This window comes from Ovis canadensis, chromosome 21 (genome assembly GCF_042477335.2).
Source record: "Ovis canadensis isolate MfBH-ARS-UI-01 breed Bighorn chromosome 21, ARS-UI_OviCan_v2, whole genome shotgun sequence".
In the NCBI taxonomy this organism is placed as follows: Eukaryota; Metazoa; Chordata; class Mammalia; order Artiodactyla; family Bovidae; genus Ovis; species Ovis canadensis.
Window position 1 is genome coordinate 60,583,065 of NC_091265.1, and position 20,396 is coordinate 60,603,460.

The 20,396-nt window shown below is 60.4% G+C and overlaps 3 protein-coding genes across 4 annotated transcripts; 2 read left to right on the forward strand and 1 right to left on the reverse strand.

The window, feature by feature from the left end:
* Positions 1-478: 478 nt before the first annotated feature.
* CNIH2 (cornichon family AMPA receptor auxiliary protein 2) lies at positions 479-6,604 on the forward strand. The gene is made up of 6 exons (XM_069565632.1): positions 479-848; positions 4,644-4,712; positions 5,146-5,193; positions 5,429-5,541; positions 5,642-5,785; positions 5,969-6,604. Exons 1-6 carry the CDS (start codon positions 768-770, stop codon positions 5,994-5,996), a joined length of 483 nt encoding a protein of 160 aa, XP_069421733.1. The 5' UTR covers positions 479-767; the 3' UTR covers positions 5,997-6,604.
* A 328-nt stretch (positions 6,605-6,932) lies between these two features.
* YIF1A (Yip1 interacting factor homolog A, membrane trafficking protein) lies at positions 6,933-11,427 on the reverse strand. 2 transcript variants are annotated; one of them, XM_069565894.1, is made up of 8 exons: positions 10,768-11,427; positions 9,871-10,082; positions 9,602-9,706; positions 9,387-9,465; positions 8,082-8,139; positions 7,757-7,912; positions 7,228-7,321; positions 6,933-7,134 (listed from the first exon to the last, which is right to left on the reverse strand). In XM_069565894.1, the coding sequence occupies exons 1-8, from the start codon at positions 10,796-10,798 to the stop codon at positions 6,988-6,990; spliced, it is 882 nt and encodes a 293-aa protein (XP_069421995.1). In that variant the 5' UTR covers positions 10,799-11,427; the 3' UTR covers positions 6,933-6,987. The 2 variants fall into 2 exon arrangements, with proteins under 2 accessions (XP_069421995.1, XP_069421996.1); XM_069565895.1 differs by lacking the exon at positions 7,757-7,912 and having other exon boundaries at positions 10,768-10,997.
* A 1,858-nt stretch (positions 11,428-13,285) lies between these two features.
* On the forward strand, positions 13,286-18,230 carry TMEM151A (transmembrane protein 151A). The gene is made up of 2 exons (XM_069566640.1): positions 13,286-13,552; positions 15,788-18,230. Exons 1-2 carry the CDS (start codon positions 13,478-13,480, stop codon positions 17,117-17,119), a joined length of 1,407 nt encoding a protein of 468 aa, XP_069422741.1. The 5' UTR covers positions 13,286-13,477; the 3' UTR covers positions 17,120-18,230.
* Positions 18,231-20,396: the final 2,166 nt, after the last annotated feature.

A 20,396-nucleotide genomic window follows, 5' to 3' on the forward strand; every position in this document is an offset into this window, starting at 1 on the left:
GGGAGCCGCCGCCGACACCCACACAGGCGGCTCGGGATGGGGAGTTGGGCCGCAGCTGGAGCAGGCGGCGGGCCTGCGGACTCGGCCCCGGTGTTACCGGCCTGCGTCCCCTGAAGCCGCCTGGCTCAGCCCCCTCTCCTGGCTTGTTCTGGGTTCAAGCCAGGTGCGTCTGCCCCTCACACGGACGGTGGACGGACAGTGACAAGTGCTTTGCACTTCAGACCTCAGCCCAGCCTCCTGGCCGGTGTGTGAGAACAGTGTGTGTGCCCGTGTGAGCCCGTCCGAGTGTGGCTGCGGTGGGTTCGTTGTTTGGTTGTGGGGAGAGGGGGGTATGCCGGGCATGTGCGTCCATGCTTACGTGTCCCTGAGGTTGGGGCGGGGGTGGCGCCCAGGCCGGGCTGGCGGAGGGGCGCACGGAGACCCGGCCCCGCCCGCCCGAGGCTGCTCGCACGGCGGCCCCGCCCCCGGCTCCGCCCCGCCGGCTTCGCGGGCTGGTGAGCGAGGGAGCCGCGGGCGAGGGATCGCAGGATGAGCGATCGGGGCCCGGGCAGCCGGCAGCGGACGCGCCCCCCGAGCCCACCGGCCCGCGCCCCGCGTGCCCCACGGCCCCGCGGACCCAAACCAGGCCGCGCTGCCCGCGCCCCCCGAGCCCGCGCCCGAGCCCTGCGGGCCATGCCCGGCCGGCCCTAAGTGCGGGCCGGGGGGGCGTCCCCTTGCGCCCGGGCCCCGCGCTGGCGCCCCCCGGGCCGCCGCCCGGCGCGGGGGCCATGGCGTTCACCTTCGCCGCGTTCTGCTACATGCTCACCCTGGTGCTGTGCGCCTCCCTCATCTTCTTTGTCATCTGGCACGTAAGGCCGGGCTGGGGCTGGGGGCGGGGTGGGGGCAGGGGCACAGGGAATGGGAGGGGGACGGATGGATGGTCTCAGGGCCCGGAAAACTTGGAGCCTTCTCTCCGCTATCGCCCATCAGTCGGCTGCTGTTCACCCCATGAACACCCCCCTCATCATCAGCTTCCTTTCCGGGGGGCCCCCTTTCTCCGCCGCCCCCGCCTGTCTGTGGGTATGTCAGTGGGTCCCTGACCCCCCTCCCCTGCCCCATGCAGCCTTGGGGTGTGAGGCGAAATTCTGGGATTCTTGCTACTTTGCCTCCTCCTGTTTCCCGCCCCCCTCCCCAACCATTTAGTCGCCCCCGTTGTCCAACGGGCAGTTTGTCTGTCTGCTCTCCCCACCCCCTTTGTGGGTTTTTCCAGCCAGAGTGATGGAGCTGGTTGCTATGGCAACTGCATCTGTTTACAGGACCCACAGATCGCAGAGCCCATTAACCCTTTCCCGTCCCACCCCAAGCCCCCACCCCCACCCAGGACCCTGCATCGATTGGCTGTAAGCAGCCCCAGAGATCTAACCAGCTCACCTTGGGTTTCCCTGCCCCCTCCTGTCTGGACTTCCCCCCACTAGGTTTTCTCCGCACTTCCAGCTTTCCTCCTCTTCCTGCCCCCACTTTCCTCTTTGTCTCCTGTCTCTCTGGGTCTGTCTCTCGCTCCGGCCTTGCCTCACACCTGGTTCTTCGAAATGTCCGTTTCTCATCCCTTATGCTGATTGCCTTCCCTGAGAGAGGGTCCCTCTCCCCCACTCTCTGGGGCCTTCTCCTCCCCTGCCTGTCTCCCTTCCATCACTGCAGAACTGTCAGTCAGCCTCCAGCTTCTTTTTTGGGACCCCTGCCCCCCTCTTTACTGCCCTTTCTTCTCCTCTGTCCCCTGAGGTTTCGGCCACCACCCCATCCCCTCCGCCCAGCCTGTGCATCTTGGCCCTGGCCCACTCCGCTCCGCATCCTCTGCTTGTACGTCCAGCGCACACCTCCCCGGTCATCGGTTTGTGCCCTGCCAGCCCTCTCTAGTCCCCCTTCCATCCTCTTCCTTCCCATTGCCTTACCAGCTTCTCTCTGGGTCTCCCCACTTCATCACTCCCTTCTTTTCCTGGGACCTGCTGCCTGCCTGCTCCATGATCCTCTCTGGCTCTTGACCTGTCTCTCCCTCATCATCCCCTGCTGCCCCCCTGCCACCTCTCTCTTTTACACCAGGATTCCATGGACTCTGACTGCGCCCCTCCTGTGTGAGGAGTGAGCCCCCATAGGCACCTTCAGACACACCCCCCCTCTGCAGCCCTCTCTCCCCTTGACTTTGCCTCTTTCTGTGGGCCTTTCAGTTGCCTTTTCTTTCCTCTGCCTGCTTCTCTGTTTGTCTTCCTCTTCCTGCATCTCCCCTGGATCCTTCTTGATCTCCCTGAGCCTTCTGTCTCATGCCAGGGCCTTGGACTATCCTGTAGGGTGGTGGCTGGAGTCCTGAGGACTGGAAGGAATTGAGAGTCACAGGCTGGGCACACAGAGCTAACCAGCTCCTGGAAGAAAGTCTCCTGGAATTCAAGAAACCCCTTTCTGGGCCTTTCCCCACCCAGAGGCCTCCCACAGCCTCTGTGGGGGGCCCTGTCCTCCGGGGGTCCTCAGAGCAGTCCTCCATTCAGCGTGTCCATGCTCCTCAGAACCAGGCTCTGGGCGGCTCTGGGGAAGACTAGGATGAATAAGACTCAGGCTTTGCTCCTGTGGGGCTCCCAGGCTGGAAAAAAGGGCGCAGGCGTTCTCAGAAAATGTTTATTGAGTACGTACTACATCTCAGGCACTGTGTTCGCTCAGCTGTTTAGCTGGGCAGTCATAGCAAGTCTCTTGTCCTGCGTCCATTTCCTCACTGGTGAAGTAGGCTTGTTGTACATGAGGCCGAGTGTATGTAAGTCCAGGGCAAGGCTTGCCAAGGGGTGTGCGGTTGGGGAGAGGAGGTGTGGTTCTCAATCCAAATTGGTAAGAATTAGAACCTTCCAGGGCAGGACCCCAGATCCCACCACAGACCCTGAGCCCAGGCCCTGCTGGTCACTAGGCAACCCTGGTGATGAGTGACGCGTGTCTGCTGTCACCATGGGGGGGTTGTTTGTTCCAGGGGGCTGAGTCAGCGCCAGGAAGCCTGGGGGGTGGGAGGCACGACACCCGCTGCCTGCTGGTGGTGCCAGCTCTGGGGCAGACAGACGGCACCCTTCCGCTCCCTGCTGGACCCCATTGCTGTGCCTAACAGGCAGGCGGCTGCCCAGAGTTGGGGGAGAATTGGGGGAGCTGCTCCAGATGGCCCCAGCTCCCTCCAGGAAGCCCATGTTCTCTCGCTTCGAGCCTTATGGGGTCTGGGATGCTTGGGGGTGGTGGGCCCACTGCTTCATCCTGGGGCTGGTGCTGAGGGGAGGGGACCCCAGAAGGCTCCTCTGCCAGCCTTCCTCCCAGGCCAGCTCCCCTCACGTCCATCTCGTCATCCTCTGAAACACCTGCTCCCTCAAGAGTTCCCATCCCAATGAAGACAGTGCTCACCACCAGATGCCCCAACACCCAAAGTCTCCTTGGGCCCCTCTGCCTCTACTTCACTGCCATTCAAGCCCTCCGGAGTCTGGCTTCTAAATAGCTCTGGAACCCATCCACCCCTCTGCATCCCCGCTGCCCTCTCTTCACTCGGATCGCCATGCCTCGCCTACCTGCCCCCAGCACCCAGCCTGCACCCCAAACATCCAAAAGTCCCCTGACTGGTCTGGCTTGAGTGTAGTAAAGTGTTTACAATTTTAACTCTGGAATCCAAGTGGTTTAGAATCCTGGCTTGCCACCAACTAGCTATGTGGCCTTGGACAAGTCAATCTATCTCAGTTATGTGGCCGTGGACAAGTCATTTAATCTATCTCAGTTTCCTCATCTGCAAAATGAAAGTGATAATACAGCTCCTACATCATCAAGCTGTTGCAAGCATTAAACATAAAGCCTGTTGGCATAAAGGAAGCATCGTGTATGTCTTGGCGGGGACTGTTAGCCAGTATGTACTTCCTGCTCGTTGAGCCCTAGAACATCACCCTGACGGCCCTCACTCTGCTGCTTTCTACCCCTCAATGGCTCCCCTGTACGTTTGTGTTCAAGTCCAAATATCTGGTCCCGCCTTACAAGGCCTCCACGTCTGGCGCTGCTGACCACTCCAGCCCATCGTTCACCATTCCCACTCACCTTACACTTTCACTCTAGCCCCATAGAACCTACAGCTTCCTGAATGTTCCTTGTTCTTCCAACCTTCTGCCACTGTACCTGCTGTTCCCACTGCCCTTCCCCCCATTTGTTCACCAGACAAACACCTGCTCCGAGTCCAGCCTGAACTCCCCACCCCACCCCACGCTGGATCAGGCACCCACCCCAATTTCTGTGCAGCCCCGATCACCCTGGAATGCGGTTCACAGTTGTCCTTCTAAGCCTGAGGTTCCTCCCAGACAGGGGCTGTGTCCCAGGCTTCTGGGGCCCAGTGTTCAGCACAGGGCCTGCAGACAAGACACTATCTCTTGGGATGTTTTGGATGGAGGTGTAGTAGACATGTTCTGAAGTGCGCATCAGCACACTAGAATTCCATCCCAAACTGTTGTGTGGCCTTGGGCCAGGCCCCCTCTCTGGGCCTCAGTTTCTCTACCTTTGCAGCAAGCTTCATCTGGGTCGATCCCCATGTGTGAATCTCACACCAGAGACGAATGGGTGGGAGGGCCATAAGCTGTTGCCCCAACCCTGACGGGCATACGCCCCTCCCCCAGATCATAGCCTTTGACGAGCTGCGGACTGACTTCAAGAACCCTATCGACCAGGGCAACCCAGCGCGGGCAGTAAGTGATACATGTGCTGTGCCGAGGTGTGTCCGTCCGTCTGTCTTTCCATATGTCGCGGGTGGAGGGCGGCGGGAAGACGGGAAGATGGGGGTGTGTGTGGGGGGGCGGTGGCCGTGCCCCTTCCTCTTGTCTGTCCCCGCCCCCAGCAAACACCTGGCGCGGGCTTAGGGCTCGGGTTCCTCCTGGCGGGGCAGCCGTTGCCGGGCTCTGGGCCGTTGCCGTGGAGACGCGGGTGAAGATCCCTCCATGGTGACGGTCGCTATGGGGACCGCGCGGCTGCTTTGCTGCCGCGCCGCCGAAAACGCCGCAGAGCCTGCTCTGGCGCCCCCCGGTGGCCACGTGCAGGGAGTGGGGAGCGTGGGAGTGCGGCTGGGCGCATCCAGTGCCCGCTCCTTCACGTTCACCATTGCTGTCTTTTCCTCCCCGACAGCGCGAGCGTTTAAAAAATATCGAACGCATTTGCTGCCTACTGAGGAAGGTCAGTGTCAGCGTTAGGGGCGGAAGGCTCCTAGTCCAGCGCAGCCCCACTGTGACCCAGAGCCAGGCTTTCCTCATCTGCGGCCTGTTTGATCCGCTCTGCCACGTGGGAGGGAGTGGGAGGCTAGAAGCCCTTTTAATCACAGAGGTCATGGTGGGTGGGCACCTCCCAAGGACCCTTGAAGCTTGGATCTGTCCTAGCACCTGGCCGCTGACCTCTTACCCTCACTCCCCAGCTGGTGGTCCCAGAATACTCCATCCACGGCCTCTTCTGTCTGATGTTTCTGTGTGCAGCTGAGTGGGTGACCCTGGGCCTCAACATCCCCCTCCTCTTCTACCACCTCTGGAGGTGAGGGCAGCCGCCGCCTTTGGGAGGGGGAGATGGGGGAGCCGGCAGGATGTGGTTGGGAGCCTTGAGGGTGGGCACTCAGACCCCTCCCTCCCCCCAGGTACTTCCACCGCCCTGCAGATGGCTCTGAGGTCATGTATGACGCCGTCTCCATCATGAATGCCGACATCCTCAACTACTGCCAGAAGGAGTCCTGGTGCAAACTCGCCTTCTACCTGCTCTCCTTCTTCTATTACCTGTACAGGTGAGACCCTGCCCGCTACAGTCAGAGTCAGGGAAGGGATGTGCTAGGCACCATCCCTTCAATCCCAGGGATGGTTGGGCCCCAAGTTCCTGCCCTTTGCCCTTGATAACTGGGGTGCAACAGGGTGGGTGGACGGTAGTTGGGTGCGCTTGTGACTTGGCTCACTGCCGTGTCTTCCCACAGTATGGTTTATACGTTGGTGAGTTTCTAAGGGGGAAGCCGGCCAGGAGTGAGCCCAGAACGGACCGGACGCCTGTGCACCCCCAGCCCTGCCCCTGGGCCACAGAGGCCTCAGCCCTGGGGAGGGAGGGGGCACTGGTGCCCCCAGCCTCCTCTCCACCCCCCAAACTGCTGCTGCGGGGACTTCCCGCCTTCAGAGCCCCCTCCCCTTGGACTAGGGCTGGGCAGAGCTCTCAACAGGGGCAGGAGCTCCTCTGCCAGCCTGTGGGCATGGCAGTCAGTCCTGGAAGGGGTGGGACCTCTGGCCTTGTCCTCTTCAGGGGGAATTTAGGCCCTGCCAAGGGGCAGGGCTTGACCCTGGAAGTTCTGGGCCACCCCCTCCAACCCCCACCTTGAGGCTCCCCCTGCAGGTGGGGGGTACCCACACCGGGAATGAGCAGGCTCAGCAGGGGGGCAGCCCCACCCCTAGTCTGCCCTCTCCCCTCCCCCAGGCTCTCTCTCCAGACCCTTTCCTGTCCCTACTTGTCCCAACCCCAGCCTACCCAGTCTCTTGAACCTATTTTCTATGTTGCCTGGAGGAGTACGGCACCCCCTCCCCGGCCATTTGTGACAAAATATGAATAAACTACTGCAAACACATGGGCCCCAGTTCTGCTCCTAAAAGGCTTAAAGAGGAGATGGGGGGAAAGAGGGGGAAGCACCCCACTAGCCTACATACCCCTCTAGGACCTCCTCAGATGGATCAGAGGCCTTCCACTGCGCTTTCCCAGCTACATATAAACAACTATTTCTGTTGAAACACTTCCATCTGCCTTCCAAGGCAGTATCAAGGCCACCGACTCCAGGAAGACCTCCCTGGATCCCCCTCCTTGGAAAAAAGTGGCGGTCCCAGTCCCCTGGCCAATGCAAAGCCCGAGAAGTGTTAGCAAATCACCCCCACAAGCCCCAGAAACAGGGTCAAACAGAATCAAGGAAATCAAATCTTCAATGTATGGAAAAATCAGTTCCAGTGGGGATGGGGGTCACCGGACCAGGTGAAAAGTCAGCCAGTATATGATAAGGGGCTGAAAGGCTGCAGCTCCCAGTGTCAGGTAGAGCTGGAGACGTTGTCGGGGGGCCGGGCCCCCTATGCTGTCGGGTCCCAGGACTGCTGTTCGCAAAGAGCGCACCTGGAAGAAAGGAGAGAGCTAAAGCTGGGCCGGGAGGAGGAGGCCTGTCTGCAGCTCTGACCCCAGGCAAAGAGGGGCCAGCCTCAGACTCACAATGAAGTACATGAGCGCGGACGAAGTCCAGGCCAGCGCCACGTAGTAGCCATCGCTGCCGAAGAGCAGGCCCGTGAGGACACTGAGGATCATCCTACAGGGGTTGGGGGCAGGAGGGAGGAAGAAAAGACTGGAGACCCCGAGGGTCCAGGCCTGAGACTGCCCCAGAGCCCAGCCTAGACCCCAGCTACCATCACTGGGGTCCTTTACCCCCAATCTGCACCCCACCCCCTGCCAGGGACCTAGACTCAGAATGAATTGGGAAGGCCAGGACTCGGTCCTCGGACTTGGATCCAAGACCCCCTTCACCACCCCAGCTCACCCTTCTCCCCTGAGCTCCCGGGTGACTCTAGCACATTCCTGAGCAACACCACCGGCTCATGAGGAGGCTGCTGAAAACAGGCACTCCCTCTAATAGAGAAGAGCTGGGTGGGCAGAGGGGATCCAGAGTCACAGTTCGAGGCTACCAGTGGGCAGGCCAGGAACCCTGGGAAGCAGGCAGCCTCCTGCTTGGCCCACAGGTGCTCACCCCACATATTTGTAGCCGCTGTAGGCCAGCAGGTGGAAGGTACTCAGGTCGCTGCGCACGGTGGCCAGGTAGATGCCCAGGAGCAGGGCCAGCACTTCCATCACAACCCACACCAGCGCTGTGCTTGCACACAGGCCCAGCACCTCCGGGGAGAACCTGTGGCCATGTGGGGGTGGGGTGAAGGGAGTCCTGAACCAGCCGTCCTAAGGCAGGGGTGAGACTAGGGGCATGGATGGACTTGGGAGTTGGCACAGATCCCCCAGGGAGGTGGGGAGTGGAGTCAGGAGTGGGGAAATGATGGGAATTGGGATGGATTGGCACTGACCTTTTCTGAATGCCCAGTGCCATCCCAGCCAGCAGCACGTAGGTGATGAAGGCCATTGCTGCCAAGAGCCAGAGAGATGCCATCAGACTGGTTTCCTCAACCAGAGCCCCCACACCCCATCCCCAGGTATTCAGAGCCACTGACACCCCCATACTTCCTTCCCTGAATATCCCCACATGCTTCACCTCTACCCTCAGACCCCCAGTGCCCTGCTTGGGAGGCCTTTTCCTGCTGAGCCCTCCTGTTGTATAAATGTCCTTCTCTCAGGACCACCAAGCCCTCTCCTATGCTAGGAAACTCACCAAAGCTTCCTGCTGTGTCTCAGAAACTACCTCGCGTGCCAAAGTCACCTCTGCTATTTTCACAAAAGCTCAGATGGCAGCTGCCTTTTCACAGCAATTTAAACTCATCAGTCCTGTCTTCTGCCCTCTGATAGCCCTAAAACTGATGTACCCACAAGAGGGCATAGTGTCTGGAGTCAGGAAAGTAGCTCTACCACCTGTGAGCTGTGTGTCCTCAAAGATGCTCAAACCTCTCCAAGCCTTGGCTTCAGTGTGTAAAACGGGAATGGCAGTGACTCTGAGAGGGAAATGGAATGAAGGAGGGAAGAGGAACCGTGGATCTCCCAGGGCACCTGGGCTGTCTGGCTGCCCTTCTGGGAGCCAGCCTGGGCATACTCCCCTCCTCCAGCATGTCCACCCTGGCCGTGCCAGGGAGAGGAGTCAGACGCGGAGTCTGCTGAACACAGCGCAGTGTGGGCGGCCTGACCCATGCCATGCGGACAGGTGGTTGTGGGAACCCAGAGGGAGTGCCCACGTCCTCAGAGGAGGGGATGCTGGAGCAGGCCTTGGAGGACAAGTAGTCCAGTGATAGCAGCTTATATTTACTGTGTGCTTCCCGTGTGCCAAGTGCTGGCTGAGCACACACATCTCACTTGATGTCCACCACAGTTCTCTGTGGTAGGAACTGTTTTTATTCCAGCTTCTTCAGAAGCATGAAAGGAGCCCCGTGAGGTCCCAGAGCTGAAAGTTGCTGAGCCAGGTCTACACCTCGGGCTCCAGGCTGGGGAGGGACATGGTCCAGGTCAGGTGGCAAGGAGGTCGCAAAGGGGACTATCCTGGGAGCACACCCAGGAAGCGGCTGGTCACCCCATTCTGTCTACCTGGTGTCTAGGGACACCACAAAAGCCACACACAAGATCACCAAGAGCAGATGCTGAACCAGCACATGAGCTTGTCTCTCCTCATTGGTGCCTCAAGGCACAAGTCCCCCCACCACATCCCCCAGCCCAGGTCAAAGACTCACTGGGGATATAGAGATCGGGGGCGTTGAGGTCTTGCCGTGGGGGCAGAGGCACATCACGACTGTACTGCACTTCCCAGTTCTGGAGGTGGCAGCAGCGGCCAGGTGAGGAGGAGCACACAAGAGAGCAAAGGAGGGGGCTGAGATCTGGGGGCCAGGTTCTGGGGCAGGAGGCGGGAGGCAGAGGGGCCTACCAGCTCCTCTGCTAGGCAGCTCACCTGGTGTGTGTAGGGGAAGACCAGCAGCCCTAGCTTCTTAGCCACATAGGCTGTGTCCACAGCGAAAAAATACTTCAGTTTGTTCACAGACACAAAACGGTGCAGCTAGGAGGGGAGAGAGGAGGCTGTGGACGAGCTGCACCCAGAACCTCAGGGTGCTCCTCTGTCTGCTCCTTCCCTGAAGGCTGCTGTGCGGATCAGGTGGGATCCCATGATGCCCCAGCCCTGGCCAGAAATCCTGCCACCCTTGCCCTGGGGGTGGGCCACACCTCCTTGTTCATCATGTCCTTCCCATGGGATGCGATGGAGCTGCCATAGGCCATAGCCATGTTGGCCATTGGGTCCCCAAGCAAGTGGTTGACATTGAAGGCCACGTCGGCTCCTGGGGCTGGGTAGCCCCCCGGCTGGCTGGAGTAACCACCGCTTGTGTCATCGAAGAGGGGAGGGGGATCCGGAGCTGCCCGGGCCCTGTGCTTGGAGCCTGTGGGTTTGCAGGTGACAGGAATACCAAGCATAAGCCCAAACCACCGCCCCTTCCCCAGGCTGGACAGTCCTGTATGGGTCTTGGGAGCACCAAGCAATCAGTGAGGGACACTAGCTGGATGAGGAGTAACTAATCCAGAAAGAACTGTGAGGAGGGATTCTTTCCGGAGGTGCTAAATGTGGGTAAAGAAAGAACTGAGGTAGCCCCTGGAAGTGGTTGCCCGCCTGAAGGTTCCTGGGCGCCTGCTCAAGGGAACTGATCTCTGAACTGAATCTTGGAGGCTGAATTTGCTAGGTGAAGACAACTGGGAGGACATCCCCGCCTTGAACAAGGGTGGAAAAGGCGACGGCTGGGTAACGCGGAGGCCCTAGGAACTAGTGAGGAATCCTACCAGAGTCATGGCTGGGAAGCAAAGTTTGGGAGGCAGACCCCCCATTCATGCCCGAGTCGGGCACGGGAGGTCCCAACAGTGCTATCACCCACCGCCCGATCTGATCTCGGGTTTGGGCAGAGGGCGAAGTCCGGGACGCGTGGCCGAGCCTCACGGGGCAGGAATCCGAATGACATCCGCCGCCCTGGGCAGCAGTCACGGCTGCCCCTCTCCCTCAGGGTGAGCGGGCCGCGCCGCCGACCGTCCTCGGGCGGATCGGCCCGCGCCCCGCCCGCCCCGCGCCCCACGCACCGTGGGCTCCGTAGCCCGAGTGATAAGCCATGGCCCCGATGCTCGCTCTCTCCGAGGGCCCGCTGAGTCGCCTCGTGGTACGAATACTAGCGAGGCAGCTGCTCCGTTCCTTGGACACCGATCGAAGTTACCGAGAAGCCCGACACGTCCCCGAACTGTCCGACGACAGCAGCCATGTCGGCAGCGTCATCCTCTGCTGCCTGCCATTGGCTCCTCCGCAGCGCTGGCTCGCCCCTCCCCTCTCCCAATTGGCTGCTGGCGCTCTCTCGCAGAAGCGGATTCGGCAGTAATCAACTTCCGGGAGAGATAGGCGGAGCTATTGGAGCCTCTCTCGGATTGGATAGTGGGTTTATTAGTTCGCGGCAGAGCAGCCAATAGATGGGCTAAAGTTATAATTATTTCCGCGCCTGCGCAATGGGGCAGTTGACGCTCGGCCTGCCACGACTACAACAGGCGGAGGCTGGAGTCCGGGAAGGAAGCTTCACTCGCGAGACGTACTCCAAGAGGGACTGGGACGGTGGAACTGTGATCAAGCCCTGTCCCTCGGGCTTTTGCCTCTCCTTCTCACCGTTAGCTTTCCTTCCGCGTCCTCCATTCTACTCCCAGTACTGACTCCAGGAGAGGTGGAGGTGAGGGGTGCACGGGGAGGCGCTGTTGGTAGGAACTGGGGCTGAGCAGCGACCGTAGGGCCTAGCGAGCTCTGGGATTCTGACTCCTCCTCCCGCCTCCCACCCGTCCTTTCCGCGCGGGTGCTGTCCGTCGTCTAGTGCTGAAATTCCCTACCGCCACTGCTGCCATCCTGCAGACCCCAGGGGCCTGGTGCTCGGAGGGCCCGGGTGCTACACACACACAAGCACATATACACACACGGGGTAGACACACACACACACCACACAGACACACAAACCCATTACACCGGCCTGGGTTCTCGACACACACACACATACACACACACACCCATTGCACCTATTGAAAACCGAGGTCCGGGTCTGAAGTCCCAGAAATTGGGTGGTAATAGTTGGAATAGGATCCTACACTAGGCTCGTCCCATCGACTCGCCCGTGGTCCAGAAGATGTCAGTGGAGGTGTGCTGGTTCGTCTCCAGAAGCTGCAGTTGAAACTCCTGAGTCATTCTCACCCCTGCAGTCATCTCAAAGTGAGACCCCCAAGCTTCACTCATGACCTCAGGGACTCCTTTCTCCTGAAGACAGTCTTCAGGGGTCTCCCTTCTCACAGACTTCCAGCCACTACTTCTCCAAAGGAAGATCAGGGCCACTTTGACCTGCCTCTAGTTAGCTGCCCAGTGTCCAGTTACACCAGGTGGCCTTCCTGCTCTCCAAACTCAATCCATGTGGTCCAGTCACAGTGCCTTTGCCCAGAAGTCCCCTCCACCTGGTGTGTCCTTACCCTTCACATCCACCTGTCCCAAACCTAATTATCCTTTGAGAGTCAGTTCAACGTGTGCCTCTCAGAGAGACAAAGTGAAAAGTCCTGACCTGGCTTGGAATGGATGCTGGAGGCCAGGCTCCAGGCTCCCTCTGGCTGCAGTAGTTTGCCCTGGATGTAAATTTCATGAGAATAGGACCTGTGTCATTCTCCACTTCTACACTTGTCTTCACAATGTTTATGAATTCTTCACAGTACTTGCATATAGATGACACCAAAAAATATGTGCACCCAATAAATAAAAAAATAAATGGATGAAATTCTGATTCAGTCCTTTCCTCTCTATCACTTCAGTTACCAACTTCATCTTTAAATGTGTAGGGGTGTTGAACAGAATGATCTTTGAGTTACTGTTTGGAAAAAAAAAATCACAAAACAAAATCCACCCAGCATTGCAGCTCCCTATGTGCTACCCACTGATTGTCTACCTTGGGGCCTAGGCTCTGACTCAGGGTCAGATGTGAAGATCTGAGGCCTCTGAGGGTCAGGGAGTGGCACTGGAGCCACCAGTACCTGGGAGGGTGGGGTCCTCTTGTGCAGGACAAATCCCACGCCCCTGTTCCACATGATGAATGTGCCTTGAATCCAACACCTTCCTGTACCCATTTCACAGGTGGGAAAACTGAGGTTGGGGTGGAGGGTGCCAACTCAAGGTCACAAAGCCTAGGGTGTCCTGGCTTCCTGCTTGCCTACTTCAAGTAGAGCCCAGCGCCTCTGTCCAGCTAATAAGGCTCACAACAGCATTCAGGTCTGTAACTGCCCTTGTACCACCGCCACAAGCGAGGCTTCAGAGATGGGGTCTGAGTGGGCTTAGACCTGGGCCTACTCCTCAGAGATAGGACCCCGCCGGCACCCACCCACCTACCCACCCTCGAGATTCTATTTACAGCGTGGGTAACTCGGGCTCCAGAAAGCAAGGACTCATCCAAGGTCGCAAGCGCGAGCGCGGCAGGAGGGGAACCCAGGCGTCCGTCCGCCGAGCCTGGGCTTCTCGGGGGCGGGGGCAATGCCCGCGGTGCCAGGCGCTGCCGGCGGCGCCGCGGGTGCCGTGGGGGCGGGGTCAGCGGAGGGCGGGGCGCCTGGCACCTCGGCCGCCAACGCCGCCGCCACTGCCGCCGCCACCGCCGCCGCGCTCGAGCTCCGCGCACTCCCTCCGCGGCCGCCGAGCCGATCGGACGCCCTCCGGGGCCACGCCGCAGTCCTCCGCGCTCCCCCCTATCATGCCCCGGGCCCGGGCGGGGGCCGCCCAAGCAGCCAGGACACCATGCCCGAGGACGGCGGTGGCGACAGCGGGGACGTGCCCGAGATCACCCCGGACGGCGAGCCGCTGCGGGAGGAGGTACCGGCGCCGGGTGATAGGGGACCGGAGCTGGGGCTGCAGAGGGGAGAGGGCGAGAAGAGCCGGGGCGACCCCCAAAGCGGGGCCTGCGGAGGGAAGTCCGGAGCCCTTTTGGTCAATGACGTCATTGGGGTAATCTGCATTCTGCGAGGGGTCTCGGGGCCTAGGGGCCCGCGTGGGGGTCGGGGTGGGGCGGCTGGGAAGGGATATGGGGAACAACTCCCGCCCCCGACGCCCCCTCATCCAGCCTCGCCCTCCTGTGACGTCAGCACCGGGCCCCTGCGCGTCCCCATTCTGCAGCGCTGTCCCTCTTCCCCAGAGCCCCCGGGTCAGGCCCCCGGCCCGGCCCGGCCGGTCGTTCATGAGGTGCCCGGGGCGGAGCCTGCAATGCAGCAGCAGTAGCAGGGACTGGGGGGGGGGGCAGGGAGCAAAGGGAAGAGGGGAGAGGAAGGGAGGTGGCCTCTGGGTACCCCTTCTCCCTCTCCCAGAGGTGAGGACCCAGGGCCCATCCTGCTGGTTGGGACCCTCAGAACGGCCCCTCCTCAGTCCTAAGGAGGAAGAGGATCTGCAGGGGTGCGGGGCCCAGTGTGGGGTGTCCGGGTGATAGGTGATGAGTGGATCTATGTGTGTGTTTGGGTGAATGTAGGATGCTTGTGGGTGTGTGGATGTCAGTGGGTGCTCCCCACACCTTGAATGGGACATCTGTGCCCTATAGTCAGGTGAGGGACCGGGGCCCCCATGGCTTGGGTGAAGTGCTAATGAGTGAGTGTGTGTGAGCGCAGCCCTGTTGTGGGTGGGTCTGTAGGGTGTGGGTGTCAGGTTGCAGTAGGGGTAGAGATGGGGGATGTGCACTGTGACAGGTAAGGTGTGTCCCTGGGTTTCAGTGAGTGTATAACATGTATGTGCCTCTGTGTGTCCTGTGGTGGGTGGGCCCTGGGCCAGCGGGGCGGGACGCAGGTGCACACACACCTTGGCACCATGTCACCATGGGGAAGGAGGTTGTACCCTGGGCACTGGTGAGGGCTGGTGTTTGTCAGATAAACAGGCAGTGATCACATTCCTGGTGGGTGGATTCTTTGATGAACTTGGGGTGGGGTGGCGTGGAGTGAATCCTGGGGGTGGATGAGGGTATGTGTACCTGACTGCACCTGCAGGTCGGGGTGGGTGGTGGCACCTGTGGTGGGCTGGGGACAGTTCCTCTCCTCTTGGGTCTCTCGGGGCCTGGTGGGACTGTGGCGGACACAGTGGCCCCTTAAGCCCACCTATGCTGTATTCTCTTCCTTCTTCCCCTTTTCACCCCTTCTCTCCTCCCTCTTTTTTCTCCCTGGGCATCTGGGTATAAAGTGGGGGCCAGGCTGGAAGCTCTGCCAGGGAGGGTGTGCCTGAGTCCCTGGGCCAGGGAGTGGTCCCTGCTGCCCCGCACTGTGTCCCGCCCCCTCCCTCAGCGCAGATGGGGAGTGGAGGACGGCGCTCCGTCTGCTCCCCTCCCTCCAGACTCACACCTCTCTCTCTTCCTCTTTCTCATTTACTTAAAAGCCTCTCCCAAGTCTCCTGCCATCCCTAGTTAGACCAATGGACCAGAGGGATTGCAGAGTAATGGGAATAATATTTATTCTATTGGCCAGACTCTATGCTAAGATCTTCACACATAAGATCTCCTTGACTTGTCACAACCCCAATTGACTGTAAACAATCCCAGTTTACAGATGAGGAAACTGAGGTCCAAAGAGGATGAGGGGACTAGCCAAATCATACAGTCAGTGGTGGAGCCAGCACCCAATCCCGGCCACCTAAGGCTGCCCCTAGGCTCTCCACCCCTAGGACCCCCTGCCACCCTGGCTACCCATACCCCCAGGTCCAGGAGTCAGTGCCCAGAGATGGCAGGGATATGGCTGCAATCACACAGCAAATCGGGAGTGAAGTCAGGACCAGAAGGCAGTTTCCTCAACAGCCAGTCGTTGAGGGGCTGGCGTATCCTTCCCTCTGGTGGCAGAGATGACTCTGTTTTCTCCTACATGCGCCTGACTGAGAGGAGACAGGGCCCGGTGGAGGCCAGGCTCAGGGCACATAGTTGGAGCCCTGCGGCTCTGCTGTGAGTTGGCTAGAGGGGTGAGGCCAGGAGCAAGCCCCTCCATCCCTCAGAGCCTCAGTTTCCTCCTCTGGAAAGTGGGGAGCGAAGCCCCACCGCCTTCACGGGGCTGACCCAGGCCTCCCCTCTCATTGCCCCTTCTGCAGCAGCGGCCCCTGAAGCAGTCTCTGGGAAGCTCTCTGTGCCGCGAGTCGCACTGGAAGTGCCTGCTTCTCACCCTGCTCATCCACGCCTGCGGCGCCGTGGTGGCCTGGTGCCGCCTGGCCACGGTGCCCCGGCTGGTCCTGGGGCCAGAGGCCGCCCTGGCCCGCGGAGGTGGGGGGCCGCCGCCCACCTACCCGGCCAGCCCCTGCTCCGACGGCTACCTGTACATCCCCCTGGCCTTTGTCTCCCTCCTCTACCTCCTCTACCTGGCCGAGTGCTGGCACTGTCACGTGCGGTCCTGCCAGGCGCCGCGCACCGACGCCAGCACCGTGCTCGCCCTGATCCGCCGGCTGCAGCAGGCGCCGCCCTGCGTCTGGTGGAAGGCCACCAGCTACCACTACGTGCGGCGCACCCGCCAGATCACCCGCTACCGCAACGGCGACGCCTACACCACCACGCAGGTCTACCACGAGAGGGCCGACAGCCGCACGGCGCGGGGCGAGTTCGACTACTCGGCGCACGGCGTCCGCGACGTCTCCAAGGAGCTCGTGGGCCTGGCCGACCACGCGGCCACGCGGCTGCGCTTCACCAAGTGCTTCAGCTTCGGCAGCGCCGAGGCCGAGGCCTCGTACCTCACCCAGCGGGCCCGCTTCTTCAGCGCCAACGAGGGCCTGGACGACTACCTGGAGGCCCGCGAGGGCATGCACCTGAAGGACGTGGACTTCCGCGAGTCCCTCATGGTGTTCGCCGACCCGCGCAGCCCGCCCTGGTACGCGCGCGCCTGGGTCTTCTGGCTGGTGTCGGCGGCCACGCTGTCCTGGCCGCTGCGCGTGGTGGCGGCCTACGGCACGGCCCACGTCCACTACCAGGTGGAGAAGCTCTTCGGCGCCAGCTCGCCCCCGCCCGGCGCCGTGCCCAGCGGGCCCCCGCTCTCCCGAGTGGCCACGGTGGACTTCACCGAGCTCGAGTGGCACATCTGCTCCAACCGGCAGCTGGTGCCCAGCTACTCGGAGGCCGTGGTCATGGGCGCCGGCTCGGGCGCCTACCTCCGAGGCTGCCAGCGCTGCCGCCGCTCCGTCAGCAGCAACTCGCTGCCGCCCGCCCGGCCCAGTGGGCCCCGCCTGCCTTTCAGCCGCAGCCGCCTCTCGCTGGGAGCCGGGGGTCGGGCCACGCCAGGGGTCTTCCGAAGCCTGAGCGGGGGGCCGCTGGGGCGCCGGGGGGAGGACACAGAGCCCCTGGAAAGCCCACCGTGCTATGAGGACGCCCTTTACTTCCCGGTGCTCATCGTCCACGGTGACAGCGGCTGCCAGGGGGATGGCCAGGGTGCTCTCTGAGACCCATGTGGCCCCCAGACTGGCCCTCTCCCCACCATCCCACCCCAGGGGCTTCCGTGCCTGAGTGATTGCTGTCCAAAACAGGAGGGAAACCAGACCAGCACACGAGGGGTGGGGGTGGGGTGGAGCCCTTAGACTAAGCGTGCAGTGACCCCTGGTCATCTGGGGGTCCAAGGGACACCCCCGCAGTTGAGTCTAGGAACCGTCCCAGCATGGCTCCCCTCCACCGCCACCACCACCACCATGTCCCACCCCCTGCGATGGCAGGTGATCTAGCTTGGGGGACCTCCCAGGCTGGGCAGGAAAGGAAGTTTCCAGAAAACTTGGGCTGGGGGAGGAGTCCTGGGGACAGCAGTTGCCCGCTGCAGAGGGCTGGCTGCCTATGGACCCTTCCCGGCCCAGCAGAGGCCACGTTGGGGGCCCTCAAGCAACCCAGAAGCACAAATTGGTGGTTTGGGGCCACGCCCAGCTGGGCTGGCATCCACGAACCTGGAGAATTGACTATGGCAGCACCGCGGCCTCGGCCCCGCTCCCCTCCCAGGGTCCCCGTCCTCCTCCCCTGCCAGGCCTCTGCTCAGGGCCAGCCCCTGATCAGACCCTGCAGCCCGGCCCCTCTACCAGGAGCCTGGTTCTTGGAGCACAACCCTGTCCCACTCACCCCACCCCCTGCTTTCCCTGGTGCACCCTTCCCCCGCACCCAGTCGCCTCTATAACCCGGGGTTCCTTCTCAGGGCCCCACCTCGAGTCCGCTTTCCCTAGTTTCTGCTCCTGGCCCCTGACATCCGTGTCCACCTCTCAGCCATGCGCACACCTCTCATCGCCCCCTGACTTCTCTGCTCTTCGCCTTCCTGATGACGCACGGGGCTCAGGGCCGCAGGGCATCCGAGGGGTCTCAGCCCTGACCACAGCCTCTTGGACGATGCCCTTGCTCTGCCAGGGAGGCCCCTGCTTCCTCCATCGCTGGGGCCTGGCCCAGGGGACACCGTCCCTCCCCCAGGGAGGCGAGAGTAGTCCTTTCCCTTCCAACTGGGGCTTCCACCCCCTCTCAGGAGCCGGTGGGGGAGGGAGAAGGCAGAGAAGATGCAGGTAAAATAAAAGGTATGAAATGGAACGTCTTCTCTCGTGCATTTCTTGGTGGTGGGTTCGAGGCCACCACAACAAACACAGTGGGCCTGGCAGGGTCTGGGGGGTGGCAGTGGTGTGCCAGGGGTGGGGTAGCTGCAGCACCCCCAGGAGAGGGTGAGCTCCCCGCCCAGGCTGGGGCCTCTGAGATTCGGGTTTGAGTTGCTCTGAGTAGCTGACTCCAATCTACTGGCATCTGGGTCATTTCCAAGGGACTATCCAAGTGGCCCCTCTTTCAGCCCAGCAGGGGTTTCCATTCTGCTGCTGGGTGTGCTGAAGACTAAGGGAGGGGTGCTGTGCTTAGTCGCTAAGTCGTGTCCAACTGTTTGTGACCCCATGGACTGTAGCCCACCAGGCTCCTCTGTCCATGGGATTCTCCAGGCAAGCATACTGCAGGGTTGCCACACCCTCCTTCAGGGGATTTTCCCGACTCAGGGATTGGATCGGCATCTCTTATGTCTCCTGCATTGGCAGGCAGCTTCTTTACCACTAGCGCCACCTAGGAAGCCCAAGGGATGGGTGACTGGTCCCCGAAGTGGGAAGAGAGAGGTATGGCCTGTGGCACAAACTCAGTTCCCCGAATGGCTATTGGTGTCATGGGTCTGAGGGAATGGGCACTGAGCAGGTCAGAGGACGCAAAGCTGGAACTAGCCAGCCCCAGATCAGGGCGTGGGGTCCAGGACAGAGCGGGTAAAGGAAGGACCTCCCTCCCTCCCTAGGGAGGTCCTTAAAGTGACATCTCCCTGTACAGCTCTGTAGGATGTTTGCTGGGCAAGGGGCACATGTGCTTGGAATCCCACCTGTGCACCACTCCTCAAGCCCTGGAAGCTGCATCCACCTGGATAAAGGGTGTGCGTGCGCGCTCAGCCAGTCATATCTGACTCTTTTGCAACCCCTTGGATTGTAGCCCACCAGGCTCTTCTGTCCACAGGATTTCCCAGGCAAGAATACTGGAGTGGGTTGCCATTCCCTCCTCCAGGGGAATCTTCCCCACCCAGGGATCAAACCCATGTCTCCTGTATCTCCTGGACTGGCAGGTGGATTCCTTAACACTGAGCCACCTGGGAAGCCCGGATAAAGGACAGTCTTTTCTAGTCCATGCAAAGGCACCATGAGAGTGCTAAAGGTGGGTGGGATTCTCCCAGGCAGAGAGGGGTGGAAGGTGTTCTGGACAGTGGGAGCTACCCACACAGAGGCTTGGGTGCCAGGCATGAAGTAGGGGTCAAAGCAGAGCTGTGGAAGAGGTGGCTGAGGCCTTCAACATCAATGCCAAGAATTTGCCAGTAAACTGGGGCAACCATGCAAGGTGGTCAAGGAGGAAGTGGTAAGCTCAGTGCTGCATGTTAGATTTTTAGCAAAAGTCCAGCTGCCTGCTTTTCACCTGGGGAGGGTGAAGTTAGAGGCCAGAGCTTTCCTCATACGTCAGCCCACTGCCTCACAGGGAATGAAGTCCATCCTTTGTTCAGAAGCAACTTAGATGGAAAATTCCGCGGTCCCCAAACATTCAAGGAGGCTGCAGCAGGTTGGGGGCCAATGTGTAGCTCCAGCTCCCCAACATGGGAAGACCCCTCTTCCACTGTCCTGCTCTAACACATCAGCCACCAACCATCAGCCCACGAGTCACTATCCATTCTCCTCCTCTCCTCAACACCAGAACCCCAGTTTTACTTTAGATGGCAATGAGCTCAGCTAAAAGGCAACATTTCCAGCCTCCCTTGCACATATGGTGTGGCTGTGTGACTTAATTTTAGGGTATGAGATATAAGCAGAAGGTCTTGGAATGAATTTCTAAAAATGTTCCTCGAAATGGAAACAATATTGGTGAAGGCTAGTTCTGTCCTCTCTGCTTCATCCTGCCTTCAGCCTGGAAGGCAGATGTGATCGTTGGAACTCCAGTAGCTACTTTGGATCAGGAGGTGACCTTGAGACTTGTAGCCATGTGCTGAGGATAATAGAACAGCAAGAAAAAAGACCCTGGGAAGACAAAAATTCTCTGGTTGTCCAGTGGTTCCAAGCTTCCCTGGCTGGGGAACTAGGATCCTGCATGCTGCATGATGTGGCCAAAAAAACCAACCAAACAAAAAAAGACCCTGGGCTTCTGATGACATCATAGGTATGTCCATATCATCCCCGGGTTTCCTACTTCCAGACTCTC